The following is a 22,429-nucleotide window of genomic DNA, read 5'->3' on the forward strand; positions in this document are numbered from 1 at the left end:
TGTGTTCTGGAACGTAGCCCTGTCTTTCATTTTTGTTCATTGATTTCACCTGCGTTCGTTTCTCGCATGGTCTCATCGGCTCCCTGTTCAGTTCTTTCTGTTTGTATGGTTGTGAGGTATTGTTTGTTTTTGACTGCCTACCTGTGGTTGACCATTGGCTGCGACCACGATTCCTGCCGTCTGTGAAGGCTTAATAAAAATCTGCCGCAGCATCACAGTCAAAACTGTTCGCTGCTCTGGCACCCCAATGGTGGAACAAGCTCCCTCACGACGCCAGGACAGCGGAGTCAATCACCACCTTCCGGAGACACCTGAAACCCCACCTGGGATAGGATAAAGTAATCCTTCTAACCCCCCCCCCCAAAAAAAACAAAAAAACAAAAAAAGATATAGATGTACTATTGTAAAGTGGTTGTTCCACTGGATATAATAAAGGGAATGCACCAATTTGTAAGTTGCTCTGGATAACAGCGTCTGCTAAATGACGTAAATGTAAATGTAAATGAATCTACAACTTTTTCTCCCTGAGTGTTCATTACACACTAACTTAAACCCATTCTTTAACTTTTATTTTTGGTTCAGTTGGAGACGTGAATCCAACATATCATTTGGTAACATGTCGACAAGTTAATAGGCTATTTACTGTATTGTAAAAGTGATATTGAATTGTGTTTGGTGAACAAATTTCAGCTTGTCTACAAATTAATAATTTCTATGTTGGATTCACGTCTCCATCTCAATCAAGAATCAACGTTAAAGAAAAGGACTAAATCAAATTAAACTTTATTAAAAGTTTATTTTGATTTAGTCCTATTCTTTAACTTTGTCTACAAATGAGTAACTGGAATTAAAGAATATGACAAAATGTAATAACTTTAAATGCATGGATTGTCAATGTCAAAAATTGGTTATAATGAGGACATAATCCTGTGGTTGAAATTTCACTCTCAAAACAACCGCAATCCAGGTCATAACTACAAAAATCCAATGTATTTTCCACAGATTCTACGTCACAATACGGTGACAAATTACAACGTTGATTCAACTATTTTGTGGCCAGTGGGTTCTGCCTATCATAGTTATTAGATCCCGGATCTACTGATGCTAAAATATTCAGGCTTTTGGAGAAGGCTCTGCAGACAAATTTTCCCCTCAGTTCTGACTGATGCACAACCGACCGGCGAAGTTCTCTTGAGACATTTGTTGCCTTTTGAAGCTGCCCGAGTAAAAGGAGGGTTTTGTAGGGTAAGCTCTTGCCAGAAGCAACATCTGCAGTGAAAATGGGAGGTCCTGCCTTGTCAGAGTTTGATATAGTCCTTAGTGACTGCCTTAGACTCCAAATAATACAGCAATCTGTTTTTACAGGTTTATTGGACTGAAGACTGGCCTCCCACATCACCTGTCAACATCCTATTTTAGTTGATATACTTCAAACATTTTGTTACTCCGTATAGGCCAATTTTTCTCTAATACTGAGTTTTCTTGTATCAAGTTTCCAGATAACTATGCCCATGCTTTGATATGCGAGCTGTCATTTGATTGACGTTCATCAAACTACAACCTCTAGACGTGTGTGTGATACAGGTGCATATTTCTACAGTGGGAACCTGTCGCTCAGCGTCAATTTGACATTTACATTTTAGTCATCTTATCCAGAGCACCTTACAGGAGAAATTAGGGTTAAGTGCCTCGCTCAAGGGCACATTATTCATCTGATACCTACAAACAGACTCCGCTCACTTAAGTGTTTTCCACATCAGCGAGCCAAAAAAATAGACGCCATGTTTTAGGTTTCCATCCTCACAGTTGTGCCTGAAAGAGAAACCATTTAGCAGTTCTTATGTCTGAACCCGAAGCCCACACTCAAACCAGACGCCCTTAGAGGGGTATCAGAACTGGTTAGATGAACAGGACGAAGATGCGTAGTGTTGATTTGCCACTTACTCAGATTAAATAAGAAGCTAATACATGGCTCTAAATCTCAACTGATATTTTAGCAATAGATTATAACCATGTGCTTGTTCTATAGGCTTGTTCTATACCCATCTCATTATTTTAAATCAAAGTTTCAGGCGAAAACTGTGTCCAGGTGACTGACGGCTATAATAAAAGTTACGCTCTTAAAACCTCTTACATCTAGATGTTCCGCTAGAGGAACGCCTCGCCAATATCCAATGATAGAGCGTGGCGCGAATTACAAACACCTCAAAAATCCCCAAACTTCAATTTTTCAAACATATGACTATTTTACACCATTTTAAAGACAAGACTCTCCTTTATCTAACCACATTGTCCGATTTCAAAAAGGCTTTACAACGAAAGCAAAACATTAGATTATGTCAGGACAGTACCCAGCCAGAAATAATCACACACCCATTTTTCAAGCTAGCATATAATGTCACAAAAACCAAAACCACAGCTAAATGCAGCACTAACCTTTGATGATCTTCATCAGATGACACTCCTAGGACATTATGTTATACAATACATGCATGTTTTGTTCAATCAAGTTCATATTTATATCAAAAACCAGCTTTTTACATTAGCATGTGACGTTCAGAACTAGCATACCCACCGAAAACTTCCGGTGAATTTACTAAATTACTCACGATAAATGTTCACAAAAAAACATAACAATTATTTTAATAATTATAGATACAGAACTCCTTTATGCAATCGCGGTGTCCGATTTTAAAATAGCTTTTCGGTGAAAGCACATTTTGCAATATTCTGAGTAGATAGCCCGGCCATCATGGCTAGCTATTTTGACACCCACCAAGTTTGGCACTCACCAAACTCAGATTTACTATAAGAAAAATTGGATTACCTTTGCTGTTCTTTGTCAGAATGCACTCCCAGGACTTCTACTTCAACAACAAATGTTGTTTTGGTTCCAAATAATCCATAGTTATATCCAAATAGCTGCGTTTTGTTCTTGCGTTCAAGACACTATCCGAAGGGTGACGCGCCGGCGCATATCGTGACAAAAAAATAGAAAATATTCCATTACCGTACTTGGAAGCATGTCAAACGCTGTTTAAAATAAATTTTTATGCGATTTTTCTCGTAAAATAGCGATAATATTCCGACCGGGAGACCTTGTTTTCGTTCAGACACTGAAAATAGAAAATGGAGTCTTCACATGCATGCGCACGCCCGTGTCATTGTTCTCAGAACGACCACTTTCCAAAACCCCTACTGTTTTTCGCCCCAGGGACTGCAGAGATCTCATTCCACGTTCTGGCGCCTTCTGAGAGCCTATGGGAGCCTTAGAAAATGTCACGTTACAGCAGAGATCCTCTATTTTCGATAAAGAGGCTATAGAAGGCCAAGAAATGGTCAGAGAGGGCACTTCCTGTATGGAATCTTCTCAGGTTTTGGCCTGCCATATGAGTTCTGTTATACTCACAGACACCATTCAAACAGTTTTAGAAACTTTAGGGTGTTTTCTATCCAAATCAAACAATTATATGCATATTCTAGTTTCTGGGCAGGAGTAATAACCAGATTAAATCGGGTACGTTTTTTATCCGGCCGTGAAAATACTGCCCCCAATCCTAAACAGGTTAACAACCCAGTGAAAAATCACAAAGTGTCTTCACTTTCTCCAAATGAAACCCAAATGGCCGTGGTCGGTCACGAGTGAGCAGTGTCTTGGTTGAAAGCCTTGCCACCCACGGTTTGGACCACGTCAGGAATGTTCCCTCCCTGGGATGTGACTCGTACTGCCTTGACGGTAGAGTTTTAATGGCTCCCAGGCTGGCCCCGTGTCAGAGTCCAAGGCTCTGTGGAGCCTGGGCCTGTTTAACCAGCAGTAAACTGCTATGTTACATTTACATTTACATTTACATTTAAGTCATTTAGCAGACGCTCTTCTCCAGAGCGACTTACAAATTGGTGCATTCACCTTATGATATCCAGTGGAACAACCACTTTACAATAGTGCATCTAAATCTTTTAAGGGGGGGGGGGGGGGGGGGGGGGGGGGGGGTTAGAAGGATTACTTTATCCTATCCTAGGTATTCCTTAAAGAGGTGGGGTTTCAGGTGTCTCCGGAAGGTGGTGACTGACTCCGCTGTCCTGGCGTCGTGAGGGAGCTTGTTCCACCATTGGGGTGCCAGAGCAGTGAACAGTTTTGACTGGGCTGAGCGGGAACTGTGCTTCCTCAGAGGTAGGGGGGGCAGCAGGCCAGAGGTGGATGAACGCAGTGCCCTTGTTTGGGTGTAGGGCCTGATCAGAGCCTGAAGGTATGGAGGTGCCGTTCCCTTCACAGCTCCGTAGGCAATCACCATGGTCTTGTAGCGGATGCGAGCTTCAACTGGAAGCCAGTGGAGAAAGCGGAGGAGCGGGGTGACGTGAGAGAACTTGGGAAGGTTGAACACCAGACGGGCTGCGGCGTTCTGGATGAGTTGTAGGGGTTTAATGGCACAGGCAGGGAGCCCAGCCAACAGCGAGTTGCAGTAATCCAGACGGGAGATGACAAGTGCCTGGATTAGGACCTGCGCCGCCTCCTGTGTGAGGCAGGGTCGTACTCTGCGAATGTTGTAGAGCATGAACCTACAGGATCGGGTCACCGCCTTGATGTTAGTGGAGAATGACAGGGTGTTGTCCAGGATCACGCCAAGGTTCTTAGCACTCTGGGAGGAGGACACAAGGGAGTTGTCAACCGTGATGGCGAGATCATGGAACGGGCAGTCCTTCCCCGGGAGGAAGAGCAGCTCCGTCTTGCCGAGGTTTAGCTTGAGCTGGTGATCTGTCATCCACACTGATATGTCTGACAGACATGCAGAGATGCGATTCGCCGCCTGGTTATCAGAAGGGGGAAAGGAGAAGATTAATTGTGTGTCGTCTGCATAGCAATGATAGGAGAGACCATGTGAAGATATGACAGAGCCAAGTGACTTGGTGTATAGCGAGAATAGGAGAGGGCCTAGAACAGAGCCCTGGGGGACACCAGTGGTGAGAGCGCATGGTGCGGAGACAGATTCTCGCCACGCCACCTGGTAGGAGCGACCTGTCAGGTAGGACGCAATCCAAGCGTGGGCCGCGCCGGAGATGCCCAACTCGGAGAGGGTGGAGAGGAGGATCTGATGGTTCACAGTATCAAAGGCAGCAGATAGGTATAGAAGGATGAGAGCAGAGGAGAGAGAGTTAGCTTTAGCAGTGCGGAGAGCCTGCGTGACACAGAGAAGAGCAGTCTCAGTTGAATGCCCAGTCTTGAAACCTGACTGATTAGGATCAAGAAGGTCATTCTGAGAGAGATAGCAGGAGAGCTGGCCAAGGACGGCACGTTCAAGAGTTTTGGAGAGAAAAGAAAGAAGGGATACTGGTCTGTAGTTGTTGACATCGGAGGGATCGAGAGTAGGTTTTTTCAGAAGGGGTGCAACTCTCGCTCTCTTGAAGACGGAAGGGACGTAGCCAGCGGTCAAGGATGAGTTGATGAGCGAGGTGAGAAGGTCTCCGGAAATGGTCTGGAGAAGAGAGGAGGGGATAGGGTCAAGTGGGCAGGTTGTTGGGCGGCCGGCCGTCACAAGACGCGAGATTTCATCTGGAGAGAGAGGGGAGAAAGAGGTCAAAGCACAGGGTAGGGCAGTGTGAGCAGGACCAGCGGTGTCGTTTGACTTAGCAAACGAGGATCGGATATCGTCAACCTTCTTTTCAAAATGGTTGACGAAGTCATCCGCAGAGAGGGAGGGGGGGGGGGAGGGGGAGGAGGATTCAGGAGGGAGGAGAAGGTAGCAAAGAACTTCCTAGGGTTAGAGGCAGATGCTTGGAATTTAGAGTGGTAGAAAGTGGCTTTAGCAGCAGAGACAGAAGAGGAGAATGTAGAGAGGAGGGAGTGAAAGGATGCCAGGTCCGCAGGGAGGCGAGTTTTCCTCCATTTCCGCTCGGCTGCCCGGAGCCCTGTTCTGTGAGCTCGTAGTGAGTCGTCGAGCCACGGAGCAGGAGGGGAGGACCGAGCCGGCCTGGAGGATAGGGGACAGAGAAAATCAAAGGATGCAGAAAGGGAGGAGAGGAGGGTTGAGGAGGCAGAATCAGGAGATAGGTTGGAGAAGGTTTGAGCAGAGGGAAGAGATGATAAGATGGAAGAGGAGAGAGTAGCGGGAGAGAGAGAGCGAAGGTTGGGACGGCGCAATACCATCCGAGTAGGGGCAGAGTGAGAAGTGTTGGATGAGAGCAAGAGGGAAAAGGATACAAGGTAGTGGTCGGAGATTTGGAGGGGAGTTGCAATGAGATTAGTGGAAGAACAGCATCTAGTAAAGATGAGGTCAAGCGTATTGCCTGCCTTGTGAGTAGGGGGGGAAGGTGAGAGGGTGAGGTCAAAAGAGGAGAGGAGTGGAAAGAAGGAGGCAGAGAGGAATGAGTCAAAGGTAGACGTGGGGAGATTAAAGTCACCCAGAACTGTGAGAGGTGAGCCATCCTCAGGAAAGGAACTTATCAAGGCGTCAAGCTCATTGATGAACTCTCCAAGGGAACCTGGAGGGCGATAAATGATAAGGATGTTAAGCTTGAAAGGGCTGGTAACTGTGACAGCATGGAATTCAAATGAGGAGATAGACAGATGGGTCAGGGGTGAAAGAGAGAATGTCCACTTGGGAGAGATGAGGATTCCAGTGCCACCACCCCGCTGGCTCGATGCTCTAGGGGTATGCGAGAACACGTGGGCAGACGAAGAGAGAGCAGTAGGAGTAGCAGTGTTATCTGTGGTAATCCATGTTTCCGTCAGCGCCAGGAAGTCTAGGGACTGGAGGGTAGCATAGGCTGAGATGAACTCAGCCTTGTTGGCTGCAGACCGGCAGTTCCAGAGGCTGCCGGAGACCTGGAACTCCACGTGAGTCGTGCGCGCTGGGACCTCCAGGTTAGAGTGGCAGCGGCCACGCGGTGTGAAGCGTTTGTATGGCCTGTGCAGAGAGGAGAGAACAGGGATAGACAGACACATAGTTGACAAGCTACAGAAGTGTTGTTTCTTGTATTATTGTCTCTTGTGTCTTTAGAGAACTGTTTCACTTTGTCTTGGGCTATCTGATATGATAAAGTAGAGGCAGACCCCTGGGCCTGAGCAGTCTGCTTCGAAGCTCCAGGGTGCCGATCAGGTCACTGCGATCAGGTCCTGAGGTGGATGCTTCTCGGCTTCATGAAGTTGACTGCATGCAAGAGTAACGTCAAACTTAGCCTAGACATTTTAGACACTCGTTTGATAGGAAGTCTACAAATAGCAGGTATTAGCCTATTCATTGCCTAGAGAATAAATATTTTCCAGAAAGCTCCTTTGTAAAGACCAGGCATCACTGCTTGGTCAGCCTTCCATTGTTGTGCCAACATATTATGAGCCCGTAACCCAATTGGCTGAAGTCCATGTCGGTTTAGCACTTTAGAACATTGCTTAAGAAGTAACCAGGCCTATAAGTCGTACAATGAATCACTTACTGAACTAGTATGCAATCAAAGGGCTAATGAAACGCCCCGGCAATTTTCCATCATGATTCCTGCAGGCTTCATCAATGTGAGTCTGTGTTGACCAAGAGTTCACAGAGTTAAATCTGCCTCTCCCCTGCCCACATGACTCCTACCAGAGTGAGCGGGAGGCTTTGAAGAACCTGTAGTCAATGAGGTAGTGGTGCCATTAAAGTTGATTACCAGGTTTCGAAAAAGGACTTGCTTTGCAAAGACCATTGCACAGAGGTCAATCAGCCAAGCTGAGAAGGCTAATTGAATCACATCTTATCTTCTGATGTAAAAATAACGTTGTAACCGCGCTGCTTGGCCAGCCAGACTTTATATCAGGGGGCGGCTGATGTAATTGCTACACAGAAGCGCACGGAGTAGTAGCCGTGAAGTGTCAAACCGTCGGCCTAACGTTGCTGATGTATGACCACGGTTAGACGGTCGTTTATGCGGTGCTGTGTTGGGCTGCATCTTTGGGGATGACGTAGAAATAGAACAGAGCAGATTTGGATGCCATAAAAAAGATGAAGGGATGGAATGACCAGTCCTGAACTTCATCGAGGTGTCAAAACTGTCTTCTATTCATTGGGATTGAAATGGATTCTTTCTAGTGTGGAGACAGACACACTTCCACAATTTGAGCTCTTGTTTTTTGTTGTTGTTGACAACTTTACATCTGAGTTCGTTTTTTTTGTTGGTTTTTGGACCAAGTTTAATCCATTTAACAATGTGTCTCGTATTCTGATTCTGATATTTTCAAAAACGTAACTCTTTTACAAACAGGGACACTCAGGCACTCTATTGATGATTGAAGCAGTTTATGTTACGTAGTAGGCTCATTGGCATTCAGCTTGGAATAGCACCCTGGCACCTAATTCACCTGGGAGCATGTTCTGGGCATGGAAGTTGAGACAAAGGAGGATATAGCCTACATTATAAATTGAAATTCTTGAAATGTGTGGAAAAATATTAAGCCGCCACGTAGGCTAGGGTATCATATTAACAATACAATGTTATGATGAAGCAGACTTGCAGCAAATGTCTCTACATTTGTTTGGTTCACATTCCTGTGAACACCTCTCCAAACATATGCAATATCTTGTCACAGAGGTGGGTGGTTGTGGTGGGCTAGGTCAGGGGCAGAGCCAGGGGCCGGGCAGGGGGTCCTCTGGATTACATGGCTAATCTGAGGACAGACGAGGGACACCTGTGCCCCCACATAATTCAGACTGGAGGATTATGGAGCCACACTGCGCTAATGAGGGGAGGACGCTTGGCTGGGCTTGGCAAGGACACACAGACAGACTGGGTTACTGGAGGGAGGGCCAGAGTGGAGGGAACTCCTGAGGGAGGGACAGCGAAGTGCTGCCTGATGGCTCTGGCTGTCATCCACACTATTATCATCCGACTGTTGCAGCCACGTGTGTCTGACCGTCTGAGAGAACACGGCAACGCACCGTCAACCCCTGAATATTGAGCAACTCTTAGATTATTGTTATCACGTCAACTCATCGATACCAGAATTGACTTTCAACAGAATCAAAGTCCATGTTGTGGTCTACAGACTGTTTAGTCAAAAAGCCAACAGAGATGCGAGCCGATAGCTTTGATTGTTCTATGATGCCACAGAATGGAATTTGATCAGCGGGCGTCGTGTCATCAGCATTCTCCTCTCCTGTGGGTTTAGCCCCTCACACTGTCTGGTCTGGTGTGCACAGCACAGCGCTGATCCAACCCACTCTGCCTTCGCCTCGGCTTGGAAAGCCATGTCATGTCGGCCCTGGCCCGGAGAAAACCAGACTGGATACGCGGCTCAGGAAACGCTGAGGAAATAGAGTCATGTGAGAAAGCCAAGCGGAGAGGCCTGGCTGACTGGCTGAAGAGGAGCCCACTCCAGTCCCAGATTCAGTGCTGTGTGTGCGTCTGTGCAAACAGCTGAACAAAGAGCACAGCCATCTCGCCAAACCATGCAGATCAGAAAAGCCTCCAGTACGCTCTCCTAGTCTGTACTATTCCACAGCTATACTACAGCTGTATTACAAAATACTACTGGTATACTACAACTATACTACAGCTATACTACAAAATATCAGTACAGCTATTCTACAACTATACTACAGGTCCCTGTATCCTGACACGCAGTGGATGTGGGCCTGGATCTCATGGCTGATCTGTAGGCGGGTAGGAGGGCCCAGCAGTCCAGAAGATCATCTGACAGGTCCTGGATCAGTGACAGGAGGGCAGGAGGAGAGAGGGGCATGCGCTATCCCTCATTGTAGTTAGACAGTCCCCTGGGTCTTATCAATCAAGGCAAAGAAATGATCTGAGGGAACATGGGCGGGGAGAGTTGCCGCATTGCAGACACTTTTTGTATCTTCTCAATCATTTGTTGTCCGTGTAAAACGTCAATCTGAGCGTCTAAATGACTCGTACTACTACTGGCTAACTATGCTATGAAGCATTTTTGGAAGTTATATTAAGGGTTAGATTGTCTTGATATAACAAATAAATATATGTGTTTAATGTTGCATGGCCAGTTAATTAGTTCCATTACCCAATAGGTGTCTTTTTTATATTCCTTTTGACATATTTGCATGACTTGCAGGTGTTTTTCTAGAGGGGAACTCAGAGCTGGCAATCGGGTGTAGACTGAGGACGTCACTGTCCTCTTGAAGACGAGGTTATTGGTTCTTGTCAGAAATAGCCAGACGTTCTTGAACTTCCTTCTGGGCCTCAGTCATTTCCCTATGATTTCCCAGTGCGTTCAGTAAGGTTGCGATCAGAGTTCCCAAGTTGGCTCTTTTATAGGCTAATCACATGGCTATGTAAGAAGTTGGCCCAAATGAGTTGGCTGTTGGCACGCTGCTTTTATCCAACGCCCTGTTTCAGATTTTTTTTCACCTTTGAAAAGCTTGACTCACTCTTCAAAGCCGAGAAATGTATTAGCCTAATTGACGTAGCCTATCTCAAAGTGAAGGCATAGCGGCCATAGCCCATGTCCGGTGAAGGTTCTCTGCTGGTCTGTGACGACAGCAAATGAAGCCCAAAAAAAATAATAAATCGTGTTTTTTGTTGTTGTTGTAGCTGTCGGAGGCAATTCTCCTTGGACCTCGAGGGAGGTGGTGGAGGGAGGTGGAAGGGTTGAGCCAAGTGCCGTCTGTCTGTCTGCCTGTCTGTCTGCCTGGCCTGTATGACTCATGTAATGGGAGGCTGGCGCAGAGCTCCTGCTCGGTCCCCTGTGTCTGTGGTCTGTATGGCACGCTGAGTTTAAATCAATATCTAGGCTGTTTATTTAAAGGTGATGGGGTTGTTAGTCAATGGAGGTCCTCATTCGCGGGTGCACGGAGGGGACTGTATTTCCCGTCCACCGCTTAAACACAGAGAATGTGTATGTCACCAAGGTTGTCCACATCGTGTGTTTTATGTGCCACGCGGGACAGGGTTGCTGGATATCCATCACTTCTAGTTGTTAGCCAGGAGTTCAACAGGAGAATGTCCTTCACCAATAGGCTTCTATTCTCAGCTGTGGATTTCCCAATTCAGTAGTATGAAGTAGCTCTTCACAGACCCTTATGTTTTCACGAGGCTGAATGTGACCTTGGATTGATCTGTCTTCCTCGGAGAAGACGCATTTACACCAAATGCGGCTTGCTACTACTGAACGGACCATGTATGCCTAGATGTTAGCGAAAACGTTAGACCCTTTTAGAAGCTGAAGAGGAGGACCAGCCTTGTTTACAGTGTACAGAAAATACCTCAGGTAATCAACCGGGAAGGCCAAGAGATGACACGCATGTTTCGAATTAGCTATCTCTGCCTTTCAGTTTGTTCAAGACTATTTTTAACTTGTGTAATGCAGCTTTTTGTACACTGGGATTGTGTTGACAACGGTAGGCTACTTCAAAACACCGGGAGCCAATTAAAAGAGTAGTGCAATGACATCCCTGTTGGGCATATTTTATTTTGACTATAAAGTTCACGTCAAAGTTTATTGGCCACTGCTCATAAAACAACCATTAGTGTTGTTTCTGTCTCAATAGCTAGGCTATTTAGGCATGCAATGCCTAAATAGGGGCCTAACATATTAGCAGGGCTATTGCAGTCTGTTCTCCACAAGCCACTTCAGTTGGCCCACAAATTGAGCATGTTACTGAACTGAGGATGGTCATCCATTTTGTAGGTGAGAGAGGGGGTCAAGTGGAGTTGTGAGGCTGTTCCTTTCCTCTCGCCAGTCAACGACACCCCATCCATACACGCACACTTTCTCCCGTAGCCTCCGATGAGGGAAACCCGAACCGGGCGCTCGCTATAAGAGCATGTCACAGCTCATTAGGGGAAGGGGGGGGGGTATAAAGGTGCTAGAAGTGGCCTCTGCTTGAGTTGGAGCATCACCAAGGACAGGAAGCTAGCCCACAGGGCCGAGCGTGCAGCACTGAGTCAGCCCGCCAGCAGTTTGCACTACTACTCATTTAACTGCACCAACGTCAGTGACACTGCCACAAATCCATCTGTCCCGGGGCCAAGGGCTACTGCCGGTCTCCAAACATAACAAGGCAGCAGGAAGGAGGAATTAACTTCCATTAATTGTTTCGCCTCCCTAATTCGACCGTGTCATCTGATTGATGTGTAGGGGTTGCGTTTCAGTGGCTGTGTGTATTTAATGCGCTGGCCACTGCTTGCGGGTTTATGTCACTTTATTGTGATGGGCTGCTCAGGTCTAGTGTTCCCTTTTAATGTGCTAAGGGAAAGAAAGGGGGGTAGCTACTAGCTAGCAATGTTAGCAGTCTGGTTCCTGGCCAGACAGTCGATAGAGCTCAGTTGCCTCCAATTCCCTCCAGTCAGCAGGCTGCTTGTCTCAGTGCTCCTACTGAATACTAATGTAATGTTCTGTTCGTACAGTGGTGGGAGACAGTGAGTGCATGGCAAGCTAGTAGGCAGACGAGTACTATTAAGATCATGGGTTCTTCTGTTGTATCCTCACATGGCCTTTTTCCCCAGCAGCCATCACCATGAGAAAAAAATACTACAGTTTACAGTAGAACTCTGTAGTATCCCTCGATCATGTGTAGTACTGACTATGTCATTTTGTAATATACTGTAGAATACTGTACTACACACTGTATTGATATGCTATTCCCCTCCCGCATATTCCAATTACTGCCACCCATGAGTGAGAAACCTACATGCCAAGTATAGACTGTATATTGTGTTCCCTACAGGTTATAGAAAAGAGCAGAAGCCCTGAACCTAGCTGTTCAGATCCCAGTCCTACCTACTTACAGGTTATGGACAATTTGCTCTTTTAGTATTTGCCCAGTAGATTTCCTCAAGGAGAAAGCCCGAACAAGGTAACACAAGCTAATAAAAAAAAGATAATGAAACAAAAGATAATAAAACAAAAACACTATGGTAAATACTACAGTATACTACAGTAATGTCTGCAAAAACACTACAGTAAATACTACGGTATTATTCAGTGTAGTGTTTTTGCACATGAAGCCCACACGATTGACAGTCATTGGAATTATGCGCCTGTCCCAAATAGCACAATATTCCCTATAAAGTACATGATTTTTGACCAGACGATATCTTCCCAGTTAATGGTTCCCTACAGTAAAGTTAAGCCTGTATGTCAGATTGATCTCGTGTTATGCATGGTCATTTCGATCCGGTTTTATGCATTTTGGGAAGGATGTTGAACACTGGCCTATCCCTTTATATCTTCTGTTGTTGAATAAGAGAATTTGCAGGTGTTTTTTGTTTTTGTTTTACCAGGCAACACTTGGCATGTCATCACCTTCCTTCCCAACGCTGATGCCTGCTGTGTCGCTCAGGTTCCTTCCACACACATATTGCTTAGACTGCGACACGGGGTTACTCTCCGTCTCCCGACTATATCCTGGTTTCCTGGTTTCACTCGGTCATGGAAAACGACACAGTCCCAGGATATTCTCCATCCGTCTTCCAGTCGCTCTCCTCGCCGTGCGACTCTGGAAAGTTCTGTGGCGGAAAAACATAGGGCCCGGTCCCAGTGCTGAACACACATTGATAAATGATCCTGCCAATTAAAACGGAGAAAAAAAGAACCCAAAACTGTACACTGTAAAATTGCCAATTTTTTTCTTCCTTAAGCAGTGGAAAACATTCTCCCTGCACCACTGGTAGCCTGTGTTTATAACCGAGACATGTCCAACAGTCATAGTGAGCTATTCCACAGTAACAGAATGATGCAGACGCTCAAAACTTTGAAATGTATGTCAAACAAAACATTAACCAATGATTGCAAAGTAAACAAACCGTACAACTCTATGCATAGTGTTGTACGGTTTGTTTAACATTGCAATCATTGGTTATTGTTTGACATGTATTTGAAAGTGAAAAGCCTTAGCGTCATTCTGTTACTGTGTAATTGCCCATGAATTATTGGGTTGTGTTTCACGACACAGACTGACAATCACTGAAACGAAACATGTCCTACCAAATCTAGGTTATTTGTTTAAAGTGTCGTTTTCACATCGAAAGAAGAGGTTGTAGCCTAACCCATTTATATAAAATGTGTTGTTTCTGAGGATTCAGAAATGTTATGGTCACGTGCGTTTTGTGTACGTCAGTGAGTGTACGTGTGCTGCCCTGTGAATTTGGGTGGGTGGGTGCGATTTTAAGCACCAGCTAATTGTTTCAGTCTTTTCGAATGCACTTGCGGGTAGGGTATAGTCGGGGCCAGGGGCCAAAACGAGACAACTGCAGTCTTTGGGGGGGGGGGGACGTTACATGAAGCAGATGTTATTTGAAAGTAGGGCGAGCGAACGGAAAAAGAAAGGGGTTGTGCAATGGATGATGGAGGTCTTGTTTTTACACATGTAGCAGTTTAACCAACACACACACACACACACACACACACACACACACACACACACACACACACACACACACACACACACACACTCTACACATATAACCAACATATGGGTGTTGAATAGTAAGCCTCTAATACAACACATTACTGTCTGCTGCAAGTCACTTTCAAATCCTCCTAACCATGTAGCTTTTTGTTTGAGATCCAAATTACCAAACAAAACCAAGTAGAAGGTTGTCTTAGTTTCTAAACAATTCGGTTGGATGTTTACAATTTGTTTTATTGAGTGGTTTAGCTACAATAACATTAGCTAAATCTAAGATTACGTACTGCATGTGAGACAACCATAGCTGATTGCAGAGGACCCATTTCAACGCCAAAAAGGAGTTCGAATTTTGTCAATGAGGACGTAGCACTGGGTAGACTAATCCAACCTGTCACGATCGCTGTCTTCAAACTCCCTATCGTAAATAAGCCAAGGCGCAGCGTGCATGGAATTCCACATCCTTTAATCGAAGTGAAACCATAAACAATACAGAAAGGGAATGGAACGTGACGTTCTGGGCTGCTCGCAGGCAGCTACACAAAAACAAGATCCCACAAGCACAGGTGGGAAAAGGGCTGCCTAAGTATGATCCCCAATCAGAGACAACGATAGACAGCTGCCTCTGATTGGGGACCATACCCGGCCAAACAAAGAAATAAGAAGATTGCCCACCCAAATCACACCCTGACCTGACCAAATAGAGAAATAGAAAGGCTCTCTATGGTCAGGGTGTGACACAACCACTCCCGTACTGCCTCCCACCCCTATCTTACTCTGTCAGTAGGTGATCCCACCGGTTGCATGTTTGTGTGCATAAAATGCAATCCCACCGAATGATGACACACGCACGCACACATGCGCACAGCACCAAAACACTCATGGTGCTGCGCCTTGGGGATGTCTGGGGGATTAAGTGGTGCTTCGTGCTGCTTATTATGACAGAGGGGTGAAGAGAGGCTTGTCACACACAGAGAGAGAGAGAGAGAGAGAGAGAGAGAGAGAGGAGAGACATGGCTGCTAGCTCTACAGTCTACAGACAGGGGTTATATTTGATTATCCTCCCTTAGCCCCAGAGTCAGACTCCTTAGTAGGGGGAGACACTCTGTCCTCGCCCCGTCGCCCCTTAACCATAGGGCTCTGGTCAAAAGTAGTGCACTATACAGGGAACAGGGTGCCACTTGGGACGCAGGTCTGACAGTGGCATCGGCCATTTTGGGGGGACGTTTCGTACATTTTTATAATTGCGATGTTTCTCTGTTTCTCTTTCAGAACTCTATGAACCTTCCTCCAGACAAAGCGCGACTATTGCGGCAGTACGACAACGAGAAGAAGTGGGAACTTATCTGTGATCAGGTGGGATGTTGTTTACTCACCTTCATTAACCTGCTCACAATGTCCTAGTTTAGAATCTGTTGTCTATTTTTTTACCCGAGGGAGGGAGGCCCCCACACTGGCCCATTTTTTCCCCTAGATCCCCATTATTAGCTAAATAATTATAATTTTGTGCAACAACCCTCAATTTGACCGGCACACTTGGCTAAAGATGGAGCAGCCCATCTGGCATTTGCTCGAACTGCCGTATGGCTGGTCCATTTCTGACTCAAGTCACTAGTCTAAACAATTGAGAGGGCACTCTGTGTGTGTGTGTGTGTGTGTGTGTGTGTGTGTGTGTGTGTGTGTGTGTGTGTGTGTGTGTGTGTGTGTGTGTGTGTGTGTGTGTGTGTGTGTGTGTGTGTGTGTGTGTGTGTGTGTGTGTGTGTGTGTGTGTGTGTGGATCCCTTTGCCCATGTACCATTGGTCTCCCACTGCTCCCATTGTCCAGTATGGCCCTCGGTCCCCCTTAGCCCTCCCCTAGCTGGTCAAGTTGGTGCGGTGGCCCTGCTGGGGTGCAGATGATTCAGTAGAAAGCAGTACATTCACTCTCTCCAGTGAGTGGAGGGAAGAATGACAGGGGTTTCACGGTGTGTTCAGCAGACCGAGTAGGGCTCCGGTCAGAACTAGTGCGCCACATCGGGAATAGGGTGCCATTTGGGATGGAGCCCGTGTGTTTTCTGCTTCCCTGAGCAGAGTGAAAAGACGAGAGTGAGAGAGGGACCACCAAGCACTCGCTCAGGCTAAGGATACCATTGATACGCAGCCTCCCTGAACACAATAGACAGAGTGGGGAAGTGGGCAGAATATGCAATATTGCTGCCTGGTCGTTCCGACGTGTTTACACGTTTTTGAATTGTGACCGGAGTTAAAATTCTCCTGTCAGTGTCACACGTCAAGTGATGTGAAGTTGTCTGGCATTTCTCAATGGCTCCATATTCCCTGTTTAGTGTACTATGTTTGGGTTCTGGTCAAAACTAGTGTATTACAGGGGAGAGTGGGGTAAGTAGAGCAATTTCTTTACACGCGGTATCACTCCGTCATGTAAAATATAGTATTCTTTCTAACAAATATTTCTTCATATATTTCAGGATGCTGTGTATCCCTAGAAATAATCAGAATTCATGTTAACATTAGTTTCGAAAACATAACTTGTAGGAAAACAGTGGTCTCCCGGGTATGGCGTAAGTTGAGCCGCGGGACGGTAAGTTAAGCCGCCTACAAATTTCTGTATTACCACTAACTTTTTAAACCATGTTTATCTTTATTTCCCAAACACAATTCAACACAATTGCAATCTCTTTTTTTTTTGTCTTTTAATGATTTTAAGCATCTTTTTCTTTTGCGCTTTTAACATAGGCCAGGCCCTGTTGTTACCTCATATCCCAGCGATAATGCCTTGCGTTACACCTGTGAAGAAAACACTTCAATTTACTCAACTTGCCATTGGCTCAACCATTGGCTTAATTTACCCCATGGTTATTGGTTCAACATACCCCAAGGCAAACATTTTGACTAAGTTAGCCCACACAGCTACAAGGATGCAGTTTCATGTTAGGTTTAGGACCTCATATTGAAGCTTATACTTATGTATAGAACAATCTTAAAATGATCTACTTTGGTTTAGATACAAGCATCATGAAACCTCTAACACAATAAATGAACGTGACGTGGTGAAAATCATACTTTTTTTTGACCTAACTTCCTTACCACTTTTATCCATGTGGTTTCTTCCTTCACAGACTCCATGAAATGTTATATTTTTTGGGTCAAATGGTTTATTTTTGTGTATGGTTTCATAGAAACAAGGGTGGCTCAATTTACCCCTTTGGCTCAACTTAACCCACTCTCCCCTATAGGGAACATGTTTTTATTTGGGACACAGATTCAGAATGACTCTCCTCCTTGTGAAGAGTGACCAGTTAGCTGTTTAAAGATTGCCTGGTGGTCCCGCTGTCATTGACCATGCGGGAACTCTTTTATATGTCCCCCTATAAATCTCATATACTTTCCGTACGCTATGGCCTGCCACATATATTCCCCTGTCATTTTACCAGCAACATATGCAGCTTGTCTGTCACCAACAACAGGGGGGCCATCCCAAATCGTACACTATTCCCTTTACAGTGCACTACTTTTGACCAGAGCCCTATGGGTTCCATTTGCGATGCACGCCATGCTGTTTTCATTGGAGCAGCAAGTCAAGCTCCCTTTCCTGCATGGAGCTGTCCTCTTTCCTGTTATTGTGACTGAGAGGCAACAGCACTCACTCACGCGGTGATGAATGTAATGGTGAGGCCATCGGCACCATCACACAGCCAGCAACGCGATGATCAAACGCCCAGAAAATAAACACAGCGCTCAGGCTGCCTCCCAAATGGCATCCTATAACCTTTGTAGTGCACTTGATAGGGAATACGATGCCATTTTGGGACAAGGCTACTGATTTACACAATCTGCATGTCTGACCCCGGGTTGACATGGCCTAGCGACATGTAGTGAGCTCTGAGCGATGTTATTGGCCGCTGTACCGGTTCTGGTGTGATTTGTGATTCTCATTCCCGTTCGGAGTGATCCAAAGCCTCCGCTAATCCCTCTGACGTGAATTTGGAGGACTGTGGGGGAAATTATGGCCTAAAACCTGCCTACTGCCAGCCCCAGACAGTCGGTCAGGGCAACCAAGGCAGCCAGCCTGCATCCTGAGCTCTTAGCAGTCACAGATGCACTCTGAACAGCCTTCTAAGGCACCACCGCATAGACACAAAGCTATGAGAGTCTGACGATTCTGATCTGGGATCTGGGGCTGCGCAGGCTAGTTAATCACCTTTCTGTACTGGCCACTTTGACCATAGTCAGTCCTACAAGCCCTGGTCAAAAGTTGTGCACTATGAAGGGAATAGGTTGCCATTTGGGATGGAACCCTGTCTGTCACCTACAGACGAGCCCACAACTAATCATTCGATATCAGGACAGTCTGGTGTGGTCTGCCTGGGTTTGTTTAATGACAGTTCATTAAACCTGAGGAGACTCTCTCTGACACAACAGTCTACCTCTGGCAAGATGGTAGCCAACCTAATCTCAAACATATTACTAAAATCCGTGCCGCTCCATTTAGTATGGCATGTTACTTTACATTAGGTTACATTACATTGGCCTACCAATGTAATAGCGGTCATACAATATAATACGTATAGTATCCTACGTTTTGATCACGCCAGTTTGATGTATTACATTCAACTACTTTAGTATGATATATTACATTAGATTACTTTAGTATGATATATTACTTTCAACTACTTTGGTATGAAATATTACATTCAACTGCTTTAGTATGATATATTACGTTCAACTGCTTTAGTATAATATACTATGTTAGGTTAGGGGTTAAGGTTAGGGTTAAAAGTTAGTTTACAGGGTTAATTGGGAGTTAGTTACATGCAAAGTAGTTGCAAAGTAGCGAAAAAGTATTAAGTAGTTGCAATGAAGTAAAATGCTAAAGTTGTCCGTGATGAGATTCAAACATGCAACCTTTGGGTTGCTAGACGTTTGCGTTATACGCGAATACATCCACCTCGACCAACGACCCTAATTTGACGAGTCTGTGATAGTGGAGCCGCTGTGAGTGATGACCTTGTGGCCTTTTATGCCGATATACGCACGGGAAACTGTTGAGTGTGAAAAATCCAGCAGCGTTGTAGGTGTTGACACAAACCGGTGCGTCTGGCACCTACTACCATACCCCGTTCAAAGGCACTTCAATCTTTTGTCTTGCCCATTCATCCTCTGAATGGCACACATACACAATCCATGTCTTAATTGTCTCAAGGCTTAAAAGTCCTTCTTTAACCTGTCTCCTCCCCTTCATCTACACTGATTTGAAGTGGATTTAACAAGTGACATCAACATGGGATCATAGCTTTCGTCTGGATTCACCTGGTCAATGTCGTGGAAAGAGCAGGTGTTCTTAATATTTTGTGATGTGGTTTAGACCTCAGGCTTGAGCGGAGTAGTTTGGCACAATCGCCAGTAAACCAAATGACAGTTAATGTTGTCCCCTTTAACCCTCCACAGTTAGCTGAGTAACTACAGAATGAGGGTGAAAGTAATCTGTGTTTTTGTGTTCTCTCTGTCTCCTCTCTCTCTTCTCTCTCTCATCCTGTCACAGGAACGATTCCAAGTGAAGAACCCCCCTCACACATACATCCAGAAGCTGAGGGGCTTTCTGGACCCGGCCGCCACCAGGAAGGTAAGGGAGAGTGTGGATTCTTCCCGACCAACTGTTCCACTGCCTCAGCTTCTTCCTTCCCCTTTCAGCTCAACACCACCCGTGTTACATTCATTTGTAGCAAAACATAGCAAAACATGTTGCAATGTAAAAACTAAAAAGGTTTCTTATTGGACAAGTTCACGTAATCCCTTCCCATTTAGCCCCTTTTGCTTCCGTTTTGTTCCTAGTGAAGGTGACCCAGGGTATCCCCAGCATACAGCTGTGTTGCCCTGAGAAGTAGTGGGCCCTTGGAGTGAACATGGCCTTGCAGAACCATAGCTAACAGGAGCGTTATGATATCATCGGCACAGCGTGCCGGTGGTAGTGTTAGGGGAGGGAAGCAGCCAGTACCGGCTGAGGCTGACTCTCTGGCCACAGGAGTTGGAGAGGCGAGAAGGTTTTCCAGAGTAAAGTCAGCCAACGTTCAGGCCTCGCCAATAGGAAGTGTTTCGGCTTGCGGAGGGAGATAGTGCCGCTGTCCCGATGGGATGCGTTCCAAATGTCACCCGATTCCCTATATAGTGCACTACTTTTGACCAGGGCCCATAGGGTATGTAGGGAAGTCTATAGGGAGTGTGTTGCCATTTGGGACGAGGCCACAAAGTTGTCTCTGTAATAAAAACAAATGAGCGCCGAGCGACTGCCAGAGTGACATCAAAATGCTCCAGATAGTTAAATTACGCTGACCGACTGGTTTCAGAGCAACATCGTACGCTACGGGAGCGTGACGAGAGCAAGAAAGCAGTTCTAGATCCGCCAATGGATGTGACTTCTGCTACAGAGATAGAATATCTGCCTATGCCAAAAGTAGTGCACTATATAGGGAATAGGGTGCTATTTGGGATGTTGGCATGGTGAACGGGAGGATGGCTCCCAGATGATGGAAGTGACTGGTCCAGGTTTAACTCTCTCTCAGGGTGTGAACACTTAGCACTGCCATGGCTGAAGGAAGGATTTATTGCACACTATCTGTATCCCAAATGGCACCCTATTCCCTATATAGTGGTCGACTTTTGTCCAGGGTCCATAGGGAGTCCCATAGGGCTCTGGTCAACAGTAGTGCACTATATAGGGGATAGGGTGCCATTTGGGACGCATCCACTGACTCCAGGGCCTGCATACGTTTAGGCAGCGAGCCCTCCCTGTCTTTGTTTGTCTAACACCGCTGACCAAAGTATGATCTTCCTCCATCTTTATTGAAACCGTTTGTCACGGGCTGGAATCGGGCCTTCAGCGAGAGGCAACAGCGCTTATTAAAACACGTCTCCGTTTTTGCGACGACGAGCAGTTGGAGGACATACTTCCCCGGGCTCCTGTGTTTATTTTCACATCCAAACGTCTGGGCTGTTTATCACATGCCCTGGGAACTATGAGTCGTCAGAGTCTACTTCCTCCAGAGTTGGGCTTATAACATGCTCCAACAACAGTCCGCGTGTCCCTCGCGTAGGTCAGCAGCCCGGCACCAGAGGGAGAGGGGGAAAGAGACAGAGAAAGAGAGATGGAAAATGGAGAGGGACGGGGAAAGATAGAGAGAGAGAGAGAGCGCAGGGGAGAAAGAGAGAGAAGGGGAGAGAGAGATGCAGAAAAAGAGAGTTATGGTTTTACATTCCTGTTCAACCCCCTTTTCTTCAGACTCAAACAATTGCCACTTTGTGCCTCTGTGGAGAGCCGGAGCTGAAGGTCATTGCCGCCTCTTTACATATGCAGGCCCCCGTGCATTCCTCTCAGCCAGTAGGCAGCCAAAGAGGAAGAGGTTCATTCCAAAAAACTCCCTAAGAATGTATCAGCCATTGATTTGTTTCCAGGATGATCTCTCCGGAGCGTGCACCATTCTCCACTCATCAGAGCTCCCCACTCTACCTCTTTTCCCCTCTCTCACTCTCTCTCTGCTATCTCTCTCTTCCGCCTGTTTTCTCTCCTCTCTCTCTCTTTTCTCTTCCTCCTCTCTTTCCCTGATTTTTTTCTCTCTCCCTGCTCTCTCGTCTCATTCCCCCTGCTCTCTCTCTCTTGTCTCGTTCCCCCTGCTCTCTCGTCTCGTTCCCCCTGCTTTCCCTGTCTCGTCTCGTTCCCCCTGCTCTCTCTCTCTCGTCTCGTTCCCCCTGCTCTCCCTTTCTCGTCTCGTTCCCCCTGCTCTCCCTGTCTCGTCTCGTTCCCCCTGCTCTCCCTTTCTCGTCTCGTTCCCCCTGCTCTCCCTGTCTCGTCTCGTTCCCCCTGCTCTCCCTGTCTCGTCTCGTTCCCCCTGCTCTCTCTGTCTCGTCTCGTTCCCCCTGCTCTCCCTGTCTCGTCTCGTTCCCCCTGCTCTCCCTGTCTCGTCTCGTTCCCCCTGCTCTCTCTGTCTCGTCTCGTTCCCCCTGCTCTCTCTCTCGTCTCGTTCCCCCTGCTCTCCCTGTCTCGTCTCGTTCCCCCTGCTCTCTCTGTCTCGTCTCGTTCCCCCTGCTCTCCC

At 46.3% G+C, this 22,429-nt stretch overlaps 1 protein-coding gene across 9 annotated transcripts in view; it reads left to right on the top strand.

Annotated features, from left to right (window-relative positions):
* Positions 1–22,429, top strand: part of LOC106586162 (formin-like protein 2) — a 78,518-nt gene that overhangs the window by 23,872 nt on the left and 32,217 nt on the right. For all 9 annotated transcript variants that reach the window (XM_082968883.1, XM_082968879.1, XM_082968878.1 and 6 more), the window contains exons 2-3: positions 15,618–15,701; positions 19,885–19,965. In XM_082968883.1, the coding sequence (XP_082825009.1) occupies positions 15,618–15,701; positions 19,885–19,965 (165 nt within the window). The remainder of the gene's footprint in view (positions 1–15,617; positions 15,702–19,884; positions 19,966–22,429) is intronic.

This window comes from Salmo salar, chromosome 25, assembly GCF_965601325.2.
Source record: "Salmo salar chromosome 25, fSalSal1, whole genome shotgun sequence".
Classification (NCBI taxonomy): Eukaryota; Metazoa; Chordata; class Actinopteri; order Salmoniformes; family Salmonidae; genus Salmo; species Salmo salar.